The sequence below is a fragment of the Myxocyprinus asiaticus genome, chromosome 48 (genome assembly GCF_019703515.2).
Source record: "Myxocyprinus asiaticus isolate MX2 ecotype Aquarium Trade chromosome 48, UBuf_Myxa_2, whole genome shotgun sequence".
Classification (NCBI taxonomy): Eukaryota; Metazoa; Chordata; class Actinopteri; order Cypriniformes; family Catostomidae; genus Myxocyprinus; species Myxocyprinus asiaticus.
Window position 1 is genome coordinate 30,318,146 of NC_059391.1, and position 20,000 is coordinate 30,338,145.

The window sequence follows — 20,000 nt, forward strand, 5'->3', positions numbered from 1 at the left end:
CGCACTCGCACACTCTCTCACACACTCTCTCGCACACACTCTCACACCCTCGCACTCACACACACTCTCGCACACGCACCCTCGCACTCACACCCTCTCGCACGCGCATCCTCGTACTCACACACGCACCCTCGCACGCGCACCCTCTCGCACACGCACCCTCGCACTCACACCCTCTCGCACGCGCATCCTCGTACTCACACACGCACCCTCGCACGCGCACCCTCTCGCACGCGCACCCTCGCACTCACACACTAACACACTCTCGCACTCACACACACTCTCGCACGCGCATCCTCGTACTCACACACGCACCTTCGCACTCACACCCTCTCGCACGCACACCCTCGCACTCACACACATGTGCACCCTCGCACTCACACCCTCTCGCACGCGCACCCTCGCACTCACACACATGTGCACCCTCGCACTCACACACACTCGCACCCTCGCACTCACACACTCGCACGCGCACGCGCACCCTCGCACTCACACACTCGCACACTCTCGCACGCGCACCCTCGCACACACACACACTCTCGCATGCGCACTCTCTCGCACTCTCACGTTCACTCACGCACGCGCACCCTCACACTCACACACTCTCTCGCACCTCGCACTCTCTCATGTGCACTCATGCATGCGCACCCTCGCACTCACACACACTCTCCCACTGGCACCCTTGCACTCTCACACTCACGCACCCTCGCATTCACACACACTCTCGCACTCTCTCTCGCACACTCTCTCACACCCTTGCACTCTCTCACACCCTCGCACTCTCGCACTTGCACACTCTCTCGCACGTGCACCCTCGCACTCACACACACTTTCTCGCACTCGCACACAGAGTATTTTCTTGAAAAATAGTAGTAAAATGCACAGAAACACTTTTGACTGAACCTGATAATTCAGCAGAAACTGCAGGAGCATTCAAAATCTCTGACAGCAGAAATGAATATCTGTCATGCACAGAACAATAAGTGTGTGTGTGTTTGTGTGTGTATAACAGGAAGTTAAAGTCAGTATTAATGGAGCGACTCACATCCGAACTGAACTGAAGCTCTCTGACTGATCACTGTGCCAAACTCATTGGTGGCCAGACAGGAATAATTCCCAGAATGCTTGCTCCTGTCGGGGTCACTGATGATGAGGTTTCCCCCAGTCAGTCTGTAATGATCGTCACCACCTTCACGAATCACAATATCGGTGTTGTTTAATCTCCATCTGTCAAGAAACACACAGATTAAGCCTGTGCGACCCTGCGTCCACATGTGTGGACATTGTATTTTGGCTTCACTATTCGCAACACATAATTTAAATTAATTTAAACATACTGAATACTGTTCACAAGACTCTACACTGTCATTTAAGGATTAAACTTCTGCCGCACCACGTCACATGACACAACAACATGACGTAGATTTACTACATCACTACGGGCACAGTGCCAACAAAAGTGCCTCTGGTAAGAAACCTCTAAGTTTTTTTGATAGAAACCTGTTTGGTTGTAAAAAGTAGCGTCTCTAGTTTCTTTTGATATCCCCTTTTCTCCCCAATTTGGAATGCCCAATTCCCACTGCGCTCTAAGTCCTCGTGCTGGCATAGTGACTCACCTCAATCCGGGTGGCGGAGATCGAATCTCAGTTGTCTCCGCGTCTGAGACCGTCAATCTGCGCATCTTATCACGTGGCTTGTTGAGCATGTTACCGTGGAGACATAGCGTGTGTGGAGGTTTCACGCTATTCTCCGCGGTATCCAAGCACAACTCACCACGTGCCCCACCGAGAGCGAGAATCACATTATAGCGACCATGAGGAGGTTATCCCATGTGACTCTACCCTCCCTAGCAACCGGGCCAATTTGGTTGCTTAGGAGACCTGGCTGGAGTCACTCAGCACACCCTGGATTTGAACTCGCGACTCCAGGTGTGGTAGTCCGCATCAGTACTCGCTGAGCTACCCAGGCCCCTGATATGCCACTTTAAAAAATTAATAAATTTTTCATGCGTCTGCGTGCTGATAAACATGATGTCCACATATGTGGAATTAGGACCGCATTCCCTCAAAGGTTGAAAAAACAAACATGTTAGTTATTTTAAATAACTTTCAACATTAACACATCTGTGGGTCATTTCGCTTCATTTTAATATACATTTTGTTATATTTTATTTTGTTATCACTGTACAATATGACTCTATTCATTAACATTAATAAATGCATTCCTATATTTACTGTACATTATCACTTTGAGAATAAATGAGTTCATCCAAAAACTGATAAATGTGTCTTTCAGAGGCTTTATATGGAGTTAGGATGAAAATAAGGTGCATTTCAAACTGTTCTGAGACCAGTGCAGACAGACAGCACACTGGAGGTTAAGTCATTCACTAAATAGGGAGCAAGGGAGCATCCTATAGCTCTCTATGCAGTTAAGTGCATTCACTCCTAAAATCTGATCAAAAGTTCAGTTTCAGGCTGCAGATGATGTTTGGATCACTCAACATGTTTGACAGACATGTGACAATGATAATCAGTACATAGATTCAGAATTTATAATGTATCATTTTATTTTAACATGGTTGACAGTGATTGGATGATGCTGGACATTACTTTGAATCTGAATTAATTATGCTAATTTCTGATGTAATGTCTGTAACATCTCAAAAACATGAATAATCAACACTCCTGAAACAAACTATTTGATGAAAAAATTTCATATTTTTTTTGCTTGTTTATTTGGTGTTACTAGATACAAATCAAAAAGGGAAATGTAAAATGCACACAGCAGTCACACTCGGGTCTCAGGAGGTTAAAACAGTCACAGAAACTACAGACACAAACACGTGATTAAACTGATGATGCAATAATGAAGAGTTAGTCTTCCATGATAAATGGCTGTATTTAATAATGAACAGATTCAGATTCAATTACAACAGAATAACTTCAAATGTATAACAATGGTAATATTGTATTTTCCTGGACGTGTAACAAAGTAACATCATGATGTTTTGGACATGTACTTTGGTGATACCTTTTTTTTTTATTTATTTTTTTTATAGAAATGTACCATGATAATACCATGCTTTTTGTTCATTTTTGAAATATTCAAAAGACACTACCCTATTTTTATTTAATTTTTATAAGAACAGTATAACAATACAAATGTTTTTGTTGTTTTTGTTGTTTTAGAAATGTAGCATGGCAATATTATTTTTTAATTTCAGAAATGTAGCATGGCAATATTATTTTTTAATTTCAGAAATGTAGCATGGTAATACTTTTTTTTATTTTAGATTTTTTATTTTTTACATATAGCATGTAGGGTACAATGGGACTGAAGTCTCTTTTAATTTTATTTTCTCCCAAACACTAAATATCAATAAACACTAATCACAGGACTTCCCTAAACACCTGTTTGTCACTATGAACTCTTTTACCCCAAGTGTGAGAGTCCCAAGTGTGGGGTAAAGGGCCCCCTCACCACCTTTTTTTTAAAGAATGAATTGCATTCAAAACAACCTTCTGTTGTTATTTCTTTTCACTCAAATGAATTTGCTCCATCAATATTCAATACTAATAAATGTATTTCTTAAATCATGAGACAATTTGTGACCAGAAAAAAAGCTAATTTTCCTTAAGATGTGCCTTTTGCCCCATTGTACCCTAAATATCATGGTGAGTCATGTGGTGGTGTGGACATGTGACTCTTAAACCGAGTTTGGAATGGCATACGTGTAGTACATTAGATCTACAGATGCAGAGGAGATTTGTACTACTCGTACTACTTCTATAATGAGAGTAGTGCTGCAGTATGTCATTCCATTTCGTCCTCAGACACACGTGTCACCTGTATGTGGCGGGTGGATTTGCTCGCGCTCTGCAGCTCATGGTGATTTTCTCCTCAGGTGATTCTTCAGGATAGATGGTGTCAACGGGCTGATCTTCAAACACAGGCCCGTAACCTGCAGACTCATCTGACACACACACACGCACAAAGAGAGTGAGAGAGAGAGAGAGAGAGAGAGAGAGAGAGAGAGAGAGAGAGAGAGAGAGAGAGATGAGAGTGAGGAATGATATAAACAGAGCAGAAAATATAGTAAATTACGATGGTATATTTGAAATATGGCACTGGCTGTATTTAAAGACAACAACTCATTTAATAATGTCACATCTTTCTTTTTTACACATGAACAGTTATCATTCTAAAATTATAGATACCAGTAATGAAAATTATAAAGATAAAAAGGCACTGAATGTGACATATTTCTGAGTGAATATTCAAATGGGAAATAATGTAGGACGGGACTTCACTTTATCCATCAGGATTTGATTGGATTGTGTAGAGTGTGCTGTGATATTATCAGTTAAATGATTTTCCTTTGATTAATCCAGGAAACCATTCTGAATGACTGTCTGCATTAGTGCATGCTGGGATATCTGACCTCAGTCAGTCAATACAAACGCAAACATCCAATAATATAATTCACAATGATCGATAACTCAACTAAACCGCTTTATTATGCTCTTTTTTGTGTGTTTTTGGATTCCCGTATAAAAGACTCAATAGTTTCTCCTAGAATTGGAGACTTTTGCTGGTGTCTCCTGCTTCTCAGATGTTTCTCCAGTAATCTCACGTGTGTCTCATCTAGAGTTTCACAAGAGATCTCAACAGTGTCTCAAACTGTGCTCAGATTGGCCAAGATACCAGTCTGCAATATAAAGTCAGAGATTTCTCATCTAATGATCTGATCTATAATATTCACATTCATATTAGCACTACCTATGTGTATGTATGTATGTGTGTGTCTGTACGTACACTATATTGCCAAAAGTATTCGCTCACCCATCCAAATAATTGAATTCAGGTGTTCCTATCACTTCCATGGCCACAGGTGTATAAAATGAAGCACCTAGGCATGCAGACTGCTTCTACAAACATTTGTGAAAGAATGGGCCGCTCTCAGGAGCTCAGTGAATTCCAGCGTGGTACTGTGATAGGATGCCACCTGTGCAACAAGTCCAGTCATGAAATTTCCTCGCTACTAAATATTCCACAGTCAACTGTCAGTGGTATTATAACAAAGTGGAAGCGATTGGGAATGACAGCAACTCAGCCACGAAGTGGTAGCCAACGTAAAATGACAGAGCGGGGTCAGCAGATGCGGAGGCGCATAGTGCGCAGAGGTCGCCAACTTTCTGCAGTCAATCGCTACAGACCTCCAAAGTTCATGTGGCCTTCAGATTAGCTCAAGAACAGTGCGTAGAGAGCTTCATGGAATGGGTTTCCATGGCCGAGCAGCTGCATCCAAGCCATACATCACCAAGTGCAATGCAAAGCGTCGGATGCAGTGGTGTAAAGCACGCCGCCACTGGACTCTAGAGCAGTGGAGACGCGTTCTCTGGAGTGACGAATCACGCTTCTCCATCTGGCAATCTGATGGACGAGTCTGGGTTTGGCGGTTGCCAGGAGAACGGTACTTGTCTGACTGCATTGTGCCAACTGTGAAGTTTGGTGGAGGGGGATTATGGTATGGGGTTGTTTTTCAGGAGCTGGGCTTGGCCCCTTAGTTCCAGTGAAAGGAACTCTGAATGCTTCAGCATACCAAGAGATTTTGGACAATTCCATGCTCCCAACTTTGTGGGAACAGTTTGGGGATGGCCCCTTCCTGTTCCAACATGACTGCGCACCAGTGCACAAAGCAAGGTCCATAAAGACATGGATGAGCGAGTTTGGTGTGGAAGAACTTGACTGGCCTGCACAGAGTCCTGACCTCAACCCGACAGAGCACCTTTGGGATGAATTAGAGCGAAGACTGCGAGCCAGGCCTTCTCATCCAACATCAGTGTCTGACCTCACAAATGCGCTTCTGGAAGAATGGTCAAAAATTCCCATAAACACACTCCTAAACCTTGTGGAAAGCCTTCCCAGAAGAGTTGAAGCTGTTATAGCTGCAAAGGGTGGGCCGACGTCATATTAAACCCTATGGATTAAGAATGGGATGTCACTTAAGTTCATATGCGTCTAAAGGCAGATGAGCGAGTACATTTGGCAATATAGTGTATGTGTATAATTATTTTTTATTTTTTATTATTATCTATGTCTTGCTGCTGTTTTTGTATTGCTGTACACTGGAAGCTCCTGTCACCAAGACAAATTCCTTGTATGTGTAAGCATACTTGGCAATAAAGCTCATTCTCATTCACGTGGAGGACAACTATTGACTCATTTGTGTCTGTTTTACTTCTTCAAAAGGAATTTTAGGAGAAACAGATGAGATTTCAATGACACACAACTTCATCTATTAAGTCTCCTGAGATTTGAAAGAGCAACATCTGAGCAATAACATTTCTTGTGTGTTATAGCGCTTTGGTTTTTAATGGTTTTCCTCTTGTTTTCTCAGTAAACCGTCTTTAAAACAGTGTTGCTGCTGAACGAGAGTCTCCAACATGGTCAAACCTTCCTCTAGAACACACACACAACACACAACAGTGAAGCTATACATCCACATAACACAACATGAACTGCCACTTTGAAAGCACACTGACATAATGACAGGAAGTGATGTTACAAGTGTCTTTGATTATCTCTTGTATCTGACAGGAGACATCATAATCTGATCTGTTCATCTGAGATTTACAAAATCAGAGACACTGAATAGAGAAAATCACTTCCTCTGCCATGAGAGAAATCTTACTGAAACACAAAGATGGCAGAAGTGGGCACAGAGGGCACAGCGGGCCGACATTCATACAATAGCACAATTTAGATTTCTCTAGCAAACTCATTTCAAGCATTAAAGCACAAACCTTTAATTGAAAAGGTTTTTAAGATCACAAGAAAAATAAAGATCCATTCCCTATCTGTCACTCACTTGACATTGTGTTGATGTAGACACTAGGGGTCACTCTTGGGAGCCCCAAACACCTCTGACCTTTGAAAAAAGGCCAATGGGAATTGGCGAGTGGAATTTGCATGCCACTCCCCCGGACATACGGGTATAAAAGGAGCTGGCATGCAACCACTCACACACAACCAGATTTTCTCTTCGGAGCCGAACAGTTCTATTCACTGAGCTGAATTCTCAGTTTCTTCATTCACCTCCTCTGTTGGATTTTTACAGCGCATTTCAGGGGCTTCTCCCCCTCTGCACTGGTGCAGTGCAGAGAAAGCCCCTGGGCGCTTTGGCAGAAACAACAAAAGAGTATATTTTCTACTAAAAGAGCGGCACACACGGAACGTCTTTTTAAAGATGCCTTTCCGTTTGTGTGTTATTCCAGGTTGCGGTCGCTATCTCTCGGCTTCTGACGGCCACGATTGTTGTCTCACGTGTCTGGGTGCTGCACTACTTCGTTCGTGGATGGGTCTTGTCCTCACTGTGAGAACATGACCATGGCAACGTTGCGGTCGCAGCTCGCTTTCGTAAATAAGCAAGCCACCCCAGCGGCTCCCCGTCTCGGTCCTTCTACCTTCGGGTATGAGGCTCCTTCGGCTAGCACTGGGGGCGATCTGGGGACCTCAATGGGAGCACCTCCGCCGGGTATCCCCCCACGGACCTCCCATTCCTCAGCACGCTCGCTTGCCCCAGTCGGGCTTCCGGATGAAGAGCGAGTTCGAACTCTTGTCCGGGGCTCAGGAAGACAATGAGCTCTCGGAAGCAATGGAGAGCGGGCTCGTCCTGTCTGATGCGGAGGCTTCGGCTGGGATTCCTCCCTCGGGTACAGTCGCCCAGTCACAGGCCGACGCGGAGCTGGCCGACATGCTTGTCCGGGCAGCCGCAAGCGTCAGGTTAGGGTGGAACCCTCCGCTCTCCCCTGAACCCTCGCGGCTCGATGACTGGTTCCTCGGCTTGGAGCACCCAGCCCCGGTTCCTTTCTTCCTGGAGGTGCATGAGGAGCTGACAAGGTCGTGGAAGACACCTTTCAAGACCCGATCTTGATCGCTCAGCTCCCCCGCCCTCACTACCCTCGATATTGGTGCGGCCAGGGGCTATTCGGGCATCCCCCAGGTGGATAAGGCACTCGCGGTACACCTGTGCCCGCAGAGCGCCACCACCTGGTGCGGGTACTCGAAGCTCCTGTCCAGGGCCTGTAGGTTCACGTCGTCTCTGACGGCTAAGGCCTATGGCACCGCTGGACAAGCCACCTCAGCCCTGCCTGCCATGGCGCTCCTGCAAGTACACCAAGCCAAGGCATTAAAAGAACTGCACAAGGATAGTTCAGAACCGGGATTGATGCAGGAACTGTGCTCAGCGACTGACCTCGCTCTCCGGGCGGACAATGTCCACCTTAGTGGTCTAGGAACACCACCTTTGGCTCAACCTAGTTGAGATGAGAGAGGCTGACAAGGCACGCTTCCTTGATGCCCCCATCTCCCAGGTTGGCCTATTCGGCGACACCGTCGGGGACTTTGCCCAGCAGTTCTCGAATTCTCGACGGTGAAGCAGCAGACGGAGGCCATCCAACACATCCTGCCCTGCCGTGGCTCAAGACCCCGCACCTCGTCTGCTTGTCGCCAAGGGCATCATACTGCGGCGAAAGCACTGGCTCCGCCGTAGCCTGCCCCCGCAGCCCGGCCCCGGCGTGGAGCCCACCGCAGGAAGCAGACGCCACCCGTCTCACGGTCGGCCACCAAGAACCCGAGAAAGGCTTCGAAGCGCCCGAGATGGGCGACCCAGGGACGAGGAGACCCGCTGCTCTGGAGCTGGTGAGCAGACCACTCCATCCCCGAGGGCCAGGAGGAGAATCTTTTGTTTCCTTTTCATTTAATTTTGCCGCATGCCCAAGTGGCTGCGGTACACAAAAGTTCAACAAAAGAGCGGTTTCCTTGTTCCCTAGGTCACATACCCGGTGCGCACAGCCGTCATTACGACCACCTTCCACCATTCCATTTCGGCAGGTTTGGAGCTCCTTCTACGAAAGGGTGCGATAGAGCCTGTCCCTCCAGCCGAGATGAAGAAAGGGTTTTACAGCCCTTACTTCATTGTACCGAAGAAAGGTGGTGGGTTGCGGCCAATCTTGGACCTCCGAGTACTGAACCGGGCTTTGCACAGACTCCCGTTCAAGATACTGACGCAAAAACGCATTCTAGCCAGCTACCGGCATCAAGATTGGTTCGCGGCGGTAGACCTGAAGGACTCGTCCACGCTTCAAACCAGTCTGATATTGTAATTTACTCCAAACACACCCACACCCACACACAGACACACACAAACACACTCTCTCTCACACACACACACACACACACACACACCCTCTCACAAACACGCACTCACACACACACACACACACACACACACACACACACACACACACACACACGCATGCACTCACAAACATAAACAAACGCACTCTCTCTCACACACACAGAGAATCACACGCACACACACACACACACACAGAGACTCACACACACACACACACACTCAAACACACAGAGACTCACACACAGAGACAGAGACTCACACATACACACACAGAGAATCACACGCACACACACAGAGAATCACACGCACACACACACACACACACACACACACACACACACACAGAGACTCACACACACACACACACACACACAGAGACTCACACACACACACACACACACACACAGAGACTCACACACACAGAGACTCACACACACAGAGACTCACACACACACACACTCACACGCCGCACGCACACCTCATTAATACACACTATAGAGCATGTAAATGTGTAACAGTCAACACTGACTGGCTGAATCAGTTAATATTCTATACTCTATATGTGGAGTGTGATCTGTGAGACAGTCCAGCGCTGGAGGTTTTTTGTAAACTGTCTGTAGTTGTAATGAACTGCTCAGACATCAAAGGGCCCTACAGGAAATACTAAATGCATTCGTCTGCCAAACAACATGCTGGGCTCTCAAGGCTTTGATGGTGAACTGGTGGGGGTGATCTGGGGTCTGAACATGGAAATGATTCACCAGGGAGACGTGTGGAGATCCTTTAATCTTCTGCTCTCTCATAATGACCGCTTTACATACACAACACATGAGAGAAACCCAGAGGAACAGAACGTCCAGATCATTCCTGAACAGAACCATCAGGACACACTCAAACACACTGAAGATCACATGTGCTTCTGAAGAGTCCACATCAGTGTTCTGATTTTGTTTGTTTATAATTAAAAATGAGTTTGTGACAATATCAGAAACAACTCAATAAATCACCATGGAAACATACTGTCCTCATATAATGTGTAGTGTCAGAAACAGTAATACTCACCACCAAAAACTCCTTGAAATTCACCACACACTAACCACACTGAAAGAGACAAAACAACATTAGATCAACACACATGTGTCAACAGACATGATCTATAGATGTTTCTTTGTTATTTCTACATGCACAGTTCTGTTTAGTGCAGCTTCATCTGTCTGTCCAAGTGTACATGACATCAGGGGTCGGTGACACACCTTATTAAAAAAACATTTCAGAGTAGAAAAAAGTTCAAATAGTATTTTTGATAGTTGTTTCAGTATTTTCATTGCAATAGACAAAGTTTTAAATCAAAAAGGAAATTTCTTTATTTTTCAGATGTTTTTAAATCACTTTCCTAAAAATGTGAACATCATGATATATAGTGAGTGACCGAAGAAAACTACAATTTACATTTCTTTATATCGTCCACCACTACATGACACAATGCATAAACATACAGAATATCTGAAGGAAATAAATCCAGCGGGTTACATCCATGTTGTGCATCACGTCTGTCTTTCAGATCATACACACAACAGTGAGGTCAGTCGTGGTCTGATTAACATGTTTACATGCTGGAAGCGAAGCTGCAATCACATTATCTACATCTGTTAGTCTGATTGAGCAAAACAGTCGTTTGTTTCACTGAATGATAAACAGACGAATAAGTCATTTCATGTGTCTGTGATAGCAGCTGATTTTGTGTCACTGCTGACCTGTCTATCTGCAGATCAGAATTCACATCTGTCTGTCTAACTCTCTTGGCTCATTGTTAAAAAGTCGGAAGATCTCTTCGTGAAGTAACACAGGCTGACAGCACTATGCTATTTCTTATGTAATGAGTCAGCGTGTAGTTTACCATCACTGCTGTGATAAAACTAAACATTTCAAAATTAAATACCATTCACACATCTGCCCAAAGTAAGATATGCCCCTCTTAACATCATTCTTTTGTCTGTATTCTACCCATTAACACTCTTTTATTCACCCATCTTTGCAGTAGTATCAGTGTCATCATAAATCACAATAACAGAGTGTAATCGGCGCATATTATGGCGGCATGATTTCAGAATGTAAACATGACAAATTACACATTATCTCCAGCATAAATATATTACTTTAAATCATCACTGAGTAGTTAAAACAGCTTCTTATACTGTCATATTAGTTGATGTTTAGCATGTCGTCTTGAGCGTGCTCTTCTAAACACCTCCCACAGCGGTGTGGGATGTCGTTGCTCAGCTGCTTTAAACTTCGTTTTACCTCTGAATGAAGAAGAACTTCACCGTGAGTGTGCTGACCCTTAAATGTGATTTGAAGAGGGTTTTATCATGTAAACTGTCATGACCCATCGCTAATATACTCACCGTTCGATGAGAGCGTGATTGAGACGGCGAGCAGCAGTGATGTAACGGGCCGCATGACTCTGTGCTGAAGCGCCGCTGTCATCGTGATTTAATGAAGATCTGCACACATGAGCACGAGTCCAGATTCACTGAAACCACAAACACACAGAATGAACAACACATCTGACATCTGTAACACATGTACACATCATAGCACTGCAGACACTCTTTTATAGGTTAATGTTTTCATTTATTCATCTGACAGACATGTCTTAGAGCATTAAAGTAGAATAATACAAACTGAACATTTACTTTATTAATACATGTTCTTGGTCTTATTTTAAATGAAACAAACATCTAAAACGACTTTGATGTCAGCTCTTCTTATTCAACCGCCTGTCATATAGACACACTTTACAGCATCCAATCAATTCCACATGGAGAACATCCCACCCAACGAATCACTGTTGTTGGAAATCCTGTTAGTCTTGGAAACATGTCACATAACGGAAGTCTTGAACTGTTGACTCGTCTGTTTGAGTCCAGCTGAAATCATCTAGAATTTAAAATCAGCAATCACCAGAAGTACCCACAGTCACTGCCACATCTTTTTGACAAGTTGTGACAGGAGTGATTGACATCTGGTGCCGAGGAGATGAAGAGCAGTCTGTTTTTCATCATCATCAGTGTCACGATTTAAACAGTCACACTCACAGTGAGTCAATCTGATGACAGATAACAGCTGCTTTATAAAGACGAGAGAGGACAGAGACTGACTCCGATACTGTCTGCTGGATTTAAAGAAATAAATCAGATAATACTGTGTCAGAGTTATACTAAAAATGTATATAAAGTTATTTAAAAAAAAAAATTATAAAACAAATCATTTATAAGATTTAAAAAATTAAGTCATTTTTATTTGTTTTGATTTTTATTTTAGTTTCAAAGCAGCTTTATAGAAAATGATGCTGTTATGTCTTAAAGTCCTTATTGAGCAGTTTCTCTGAAAAAACGCCATTGAAAATCATGCCTAATTTTTTGTAATTATTATTTTATTTTATTATTTTTATTATTTCATTTTATATTGGAAACCCAAACCTGAAGGAATACACTCAGACTGAGTGTCAGATGTTTAGGCAGAATCTCACAACATGAAGTGTTTACAAACAGACACAATTATGTACACAAGTATATCATTTCTGCGCCACTAGCGCCACCAAACGGAATTGCAAAAATAAACTTTATTTTTAACCTTTTAAAACCATTTCTCCTGTACAGACGGACCCCTCAGCGTGAGTTCTTTAATGCACGCTGTAATTAAAACAAATCTTACCTTACACTTCACAGCGGGTGCACTGGAGGACAGTTTATATATTATCAAACATATGTGTTTTTAGATGTTTATAAAGACTGATTATGATAGATAAGATCAGAATTAGAATGATCTTTATTGCCAAGTATGCTTACACATACAAGGAATTTGTCTTGGTGACAGGAGCTTCCAGTGTACAACAATACAAAAACAGCAGCAAGACATAGATAATAATAAAAAATAAAAATAATCATACACATACGCACGTACACACAGACACACACTTACATACACATACGTAGTGCAAATCTAATACAAATCTGTTATCTGTTATGTACAGTGCAAATGTTTTTTTATTTTTTTTATTTTTTTTTCAGAGGAATGAAATGGTAGGATATGTTGGATAAATATAAAAAATAAAAAAAAAAGACTAAACTGTGTATTGCACATAGCTATTGCTCAATGGGGCAGTTTTAATTGTTCATGAGAAGGATAACCTGAGGGGATAAAACTGTTCCTGTGCCTGACGGTTCTGGTGCTCAGAGCTCTGAAGTGTCGGCCAGAAGGCAACAGTTCAAAAAGGTAGTGGGCAGGGTGAGTGGGGTCCAGAGTGATCTTTCCAGCCTTTTTCCTCACTCTGGAAGTGTACAGTTCTTGAAGGGGGGGCAGGGGGCAACCAATAATCCTCTCAGCAGTCCGAACTGTCCTTTGTAGTCTTCTGATGTCTGATTTCGTAGCTGAACCAAACCAGACAGTTATTGAAGTGCAGAGGACAGACTCAATGACTGCTGAGTAGAACTGTATCAGCAGCGCCTGTGGCAGGTTGAACTTCCTCAACTGGTGAAGGAAGTACAACCTCTGCTGGGCCTTTTTCACAATGGAGTCAATGTGGGTCTCCCACTTCAGGTCCTGTGAGATGGTTGTGCCCAGGAACCTGAATGACTCCACTGCTGCCACAGTGCTGTTTAGAATGGTGAGGGGGGTCAGTGTTGGGGTGTTCCTCCTAAAGTCCACTATCATCTCCACTGTTCTGAGCGTGTTCAGCACCAGGTTGTTTTGACTGCACCAGTGAACCAGCTGTTCAACCTCCCTTCTGTATGCAGACTCATCGTCAACACGGATGAGGCCGATGACAGTGGTGTCATCTACAAACTTCAGGAGCTTGACAGAGGGGTCCTTGGCGATGCAGTCGTTGGTGTAGAGGGTAGTGGGGAGAGCACACATCCCTGGGGGGTTAGGGTTATACCAGTGCTGGAAGTGAGTTTCCCCTGTCTCACTAACTGCTGTGTATCTGTCAGAAAGCTGGTAATCCACTGACAGATAGACATGGGAACAGAGAGTTGGTGTAATTTATTCTGGAGTATAGCTGGGATGATGGTGTTGAAAGCCGAACTGAAGTCCACAAAAAGGATCCTTGCATATGTCCCTGGTCTGTCCAGATGTTGCAGGATATGATGCAATCCTGTGTTGACTGCATCATCCACAGACCTGTTTGCTCGATAAGCAAATTGAAGGGGATCATGAAAGGGTCCAATGATGTCCTTCAGGTGGGCCAACACCAGTCTCTCAAATGATTTCATGACCACAGACGTCAGGGCGACAGGTCTGTAGTCATTAAGTCCTGTGATTTTTGGTTTATTTGGGACAGGAATAATGATTGAGTGTTTGAAGCAGCATGGGACTTCACACTGCTCCAGTGATCTATTGAAGATCTGTGTGAAGATGGGGGCCAGATGGTTAGCACAGGATTGAAGACACGCTGGTGAGACGCCATATGGGCCTGAAGCTTTCCTTGTCTTTTGTTTCCGGAAGACCCGGCACACATCCTCTTTACAGATCTTAAGTGCAGGTTGAGTAGCAGGAGGGGGAGGAGGGGGGTTGCAGGAGGTGTTGGTGTTTGTGTGAAGTGAAGGTCAGAGTGGGTGTGGGGTGTGAGATTGGGCCTTTCAAATCTGCAGTAGAACACATTCAGGTCATCAGCCAGTTGTTGGTTCCCTACAGGGTTGGGGGCAGGAGTCCTGTAATTCGTAAGTTGTTTCATGCCACTCCACACTGATGCAGGATCGTTAGCTGAAAACTTGTGTTTCAGCTTCTCAGAGTATCTTCTTTTAGCCACTCTGATTTCCTTGTTCAGTGTGTTCCTGGCCTGATTATATAAGACTTTATCCTCACCCCTGTAAGCATCCTCTTTGGCCTGACGAAGCTGCCTGAGCTCTGCTGTAAACCATGGTTTGTCATTGTTGAACTTTAAATAAGTCCCAGTAGGAATGCACATATCCTCACAGAAACTGATATATGATGTAACAGTATCTGTGAGCTCATCCAGGTCTGTGGCTGCAGCCTCAAAAACACTCCAATCCGTGCAGTCAAAGCAGGCTTGTAGTTCCCGCTCTGCTTCATTGGTCCATCTCTTTACAGTCCTTACTACTGGCTTGGCTGATTTTAATTTCTGTCTGTAGGTTGGAAGAAGATGAACCAGACAGTGATCAGAGAGTCCCAAAGTTGCTCTAGGGACAGAGCGATATGCATCCTTTAATGTTGTGTATCAGTGATCCAGTATATTTCTGTCTCTGGTGGGGCATGTGATGTGCTGTTTGTATTTGGGCAGTTCACATGTGAGATTTGCTTTGTTAAAATCCCCAAGAATAATAATAACTGAGTACAGGTATTGTTGATCTGTGTCTGTGATTTGATCAGTCAGCTGTTGCAGCGCTGCATTCAAACACGCGTTTGGTGTGATATACACACACTCGCCAGAATAAATGAGGAAAACTCCCGCGGTGAGTAGAAAGGCTTACAGTTAATAAAGAGCACTTCCAAATTAGGACAGCACATTCTCTTTAACGTTGTTACATCTGTACACCAACTTTCACAGATGTAAAAGCATGTTCCACCGCCTCTCGTTTTCCCCCGTTAACTCCGTGATGTGATCCGCTCTGAACGGCTGAACGCCCGGCAGATGTAACACGCTGTCTGGAATGGCTTCACTCGCCAGGTTTCTGTGAAGCACAAGGCAGCAGAGGTTGAAAAGTCCTTGTTTGTGCGGGTAAGGAGATGCAGTTCGTCTGTTCTGTTAGGAAGAGAGCGGAGATTCGCAAGATGAATGCTCGGCAGCGTTGTTCGAAAGCCCCACTGACGGAGTTTAACCAGCGCACCGGCTCATCTTCCTCGACTGCGTCTCTTGAACAACAAAGCCGCGCCTCCAACTAAAATGTCTAGCAAAATGTCTGAATATTCAAAAACCGGGAAAAGACTGTCTGGTATAAGCTGTCGAATGTTCAGCAGTTTGTCTCTGATAAAACTGACTGGAAAAAGATTACTAAACACAGGACAAACAAACAAAAACAACAAAACAATAGGAGGGTTTGATCGTACGTGTCCGAGCCCAGACTAGTGTAGTCGAACCGGTTTGATCATACGTGCGATAGGGTTAAAACAGCTTTCTGAACATGCCCCCCCATCTGCTGTTGATCAAACAAAGAGAAAGCCCCACCCACAACTCACGTCATTGGCCGAGTATGTTGTTGGGGCGGGTCTAAGCGGGTCACTCAAACAGAGGAATTTTCATAGTGCTACAGAGACAGTGTTTACAGTTTCTGAGAAAATCAATCTATGAATGACTTATAATTGTCTCTACATATTAAGCTGGGATAGAAGAACATATTTTAAAACAGAAAAAGTGACATACTTCAGCTTCAAAATCAATATTGACAGTTATAGATAAATGTCAATCTGTGGCCACTGTATGGATCACAGTGAACACGTTTACATACACATTTTTATACTAATTATGCTCAATAAGCCAAGAATGTGTGTGCTCATGTAAATGCATTAAACGGCTTTCATTTATCAGTGTAAGGTCATAAACGGCTTAAGAATAATTACAGTGATTTCGCTGTGCATGTACATTTTATGTAACCAGCTTATCCAATGTGTGTAAGTGTTGTGCACATGACTGTTTACGGTTTGACGCCACAAGCAGAGAATAATGCAATTATTTCAAATGTTATGTAAACATGGAATTCTTGCTTTGTCAGATTTTTTAAATAAGCTGATTTTCGGGAGTTTTCAGTGTATTGGTGTGCACATAAACACCCTCACTGACATAGTTTGACAATCTGTTGTTTTACTTACAACAACCACTTGTTCCGTTACAAAATACTGAAACTAACCCTTCATCACACACACAGAAAGACATTTATCATAGTTTACATTATATATCTGATTAAATCTTCATGCTGCTGATTCAGTATAACCATTAAAACATGAAGAAAATGAAAGATAAATGACATCACAGAGACAATGACTTACATCCACAATAACTGAATTTAAATCTTTTTATTTTAGAAGATGGATGCATGAAAATTGAATTACACACCCGAAAGAGATTCACTCACACACACACACACACACACACACACACACACAGCAGGGATTTTAACCGCCTGTTGTTGGTTTCTTAGCAACACTTCTATTCAGATGGCCGTATATTCAGGAGTTCTAACTGTGATTTCATCTATTAACATACAAATGTGTGTGTGTGCGTGCATGTGTTTGTGTGTGCATGCATGCGTGTGCTGTAGAACACTGGTCAAACATTTCAGCACTAAACACACACAGCGACATGAAACCAGCACGGTTTCATGTCTTCTTTATACAGACATCTGATGACAACAGTCTTCTATTTATATTCAAATCTCCTCGACACAATGCGAGCAGCACACACACACACACACACAGACAGAGAGAGGGGTCTGAGGATTCACACAAAAAAATGTTGAGAATTATGAGAGAACGAAAAGTCCCATTTTTTTTTTTTTTTTTTTTTTTTTTTAAATCACATGACATCTTTATTATCTCAACTGTTTCTCCTCAAATGTAATGAGATTAAATGGAGACTTTTGCGGGTGTATCCTGCTTTGTCTTCTCTGAGAACACATACTAACCCAACTCACATATGTGTTTCACAAGACATCTCACAAAGTCTCAAACTGTGCTCAGATTTGATCTCATTATGAACTCAAACACTTCTCATCAAATGATCTGAGCTATAATATTCACATTCATTTTATATCTCTATACTGAATATCAACAATTGACTCATTTGTGTTTTTATTTCTCCAAAAGGAATTTTAGGAGAAACATCTGAGATAAAGATGAGACGTCCAAGAAATCAAAGTCTCCTGGGCTATAGAAGAGAAAAATCAAATGTTCATGTCATAATTAATAAACATTTCTTTGGTTTCAGTATACACAAGCAAAATGAAAATAAAATATATTATTACATATAAAACATCTGTAAATTAATTCCTATTGTGTTGCATTTATTTATTTTTATCTGGTCTTTTTCCTTTATTTTTCTTTCATGTCCTTTGTCTTATTATTTCCATTCTGTTTATTCTCCGTTTCAAATTCTCTGTATACTTCAGTGATTTTGTAAAAACTGTCAGGGGTTCTGGGTATCTCAGCGAGTATTGATGCTGACTATCACACCTGGAGTCGTGACTTCGAATCCAGGGTGTGCCGAGTGACTCCAGCCAGGTCTCCTAAGCAACCAAATTGGCCCGGTTGCTAGGGAGGGTAGAGTCACATGGGGTAATCTCCTCGTGGTCGCTATAATGTGGTTCTCGCTCTCGGTGGGGTGTGTGGCGAGTTGTGCGTGGATGCTGCGGAGAATAGCGTGAAGCCTCCACATGCACTATGTCTCTGTGGTAACGTGCTCAACAAGCCACGTGATAAGATGCACGGATTGACGGTCTCAGACGTGGAGGCAACTGAGATTCGTCCTCCGCCACCCGGATTGAGGAGAGTCACTACGCCACCATGAGGACTTAGAGCACATTGGGAATTGGGCATTCCAAATTGGGGAGAAAAGGGGAGAAACCCCCACAAAAAAATAAACTGTCAATCATGTTAATAAATATCTGTTGACAGACAGTGTCACTCATATCAGAATGAATCAGCAGGTGAATTATTTTGAGAAACATTAGTGCTCAATCACTTTCCTCAAACACAAACCACACTAAACTACACCAAACCACACTAATCCAACACCAAACCACACCAAACCCCAACAAACTACACTAAACCAATACCAAACCACACTAATCCAACACCAAACCACACTAAACCAACACCAAACCACACTAAACCAAATTACACTAAACCAACACCAAACCACACTAATCCAACACCAAACCACAACACCAAACCACACTAATCCAACACCAAACCACACTAATCCAACACCAAACCACACCAAACCCCAACAAACTACACTAAACCAATACCAAACCACACTAATCCAACACCAAACCACACTAAACCAACGCCAAACCACACTAAACCAACACCAAACCACACTAAACCAACACCAAACCACACTAAACCAAATTACACTAAACCAATACCAAACCACACTAATCCAACACCAAACCACACTAAACCAACACCAAACCACACTAAACCAACACCAAACCACACTAAACCAAATTACACTAAACCAACACCAAACCACACTAATCCAACGCCAAACCACACTAATCCAACACCAAACCACACTAATCCAACACCAAACCACACTAATCCAACACCAAACCACACTAAACCAAATTACACTAAACCAACACCAAACCACACTAAACCAACACCAAATCAAACCAAACTACACTAAACCAACACCAAACCACACCAAACCACACTAGACCAGCACTGTAGATTTGTGAAGGAAAGGGGCTTTCCGTTCTGTGCACGTCAGCGTCTAGCGGTGAAACTAAATCAGACTAACTGAATCAGAAACTCAGTTTATTTCCTGCAGTCAAATCAACATCAGAAATGATTTATTGCTCTTTTCTGTCTGTAATGAGTTTAGAAACAGAAAAGAGTTTGCTAATAAATATTTGATATGGCACGACTGATCAGAGAGAGAGAGAGAGAGAGAGAGAGACATTAAGAGAGACTGATTTCACATACAGTCGTTACTGTGGTGTTACTATGGCACAGTGATGGCATTAAATACTCATATGATGGTACAGTTATTTATACACTGTGATTCTGTCTGAAATCAGATTCATATATCATGTTATTTAGATTGTAGTTC

The 20,000-nt window shown here is 43.2% G+C and overlaps 1 protein-coding gene across 2 annotated transcripts in view; it reads right to left on the reverse strand.

Annotated features, from left to right (window-relative positions):
• LOC127437104 (contactin-1a-like) overlaps nucleotides 1-20,000 on the reverse strand; it is a 74,594-nt gene that overhangs the window by 23,740 nt on the left and 30,854 nt on the right. For both annotated transcript variants that reach the window (XM_051691776.1, XM_051691775.1), the window contains 4 exons: nucleotides 11,611-11,738; nucleotides 10,268-10,306; nucleotides 3,850-3,976; nucleotides 1,046-1,227 (listed from right to left, as the gene is read on the reverse strand). In XM_051691776.1, the coding sequence (XP_051547736.1) occupies nucleotides 1,046-1,227; nucleotides 3,850-3,976; nucleotides 10,268-10,306; nucleotides 11,611-11,692 (430 nt within the window). In that variant the 5' untranslated portion in view covers nucleotides 11,693-11,738. The remainder of the gene's footprint in view (nucleotides 1-1,045; nucleotides 1,228-3,849; nucleotides 3,977-10,267; nucleotides 10,307-11,610; nucleotides 11,739-20,000) is intronic.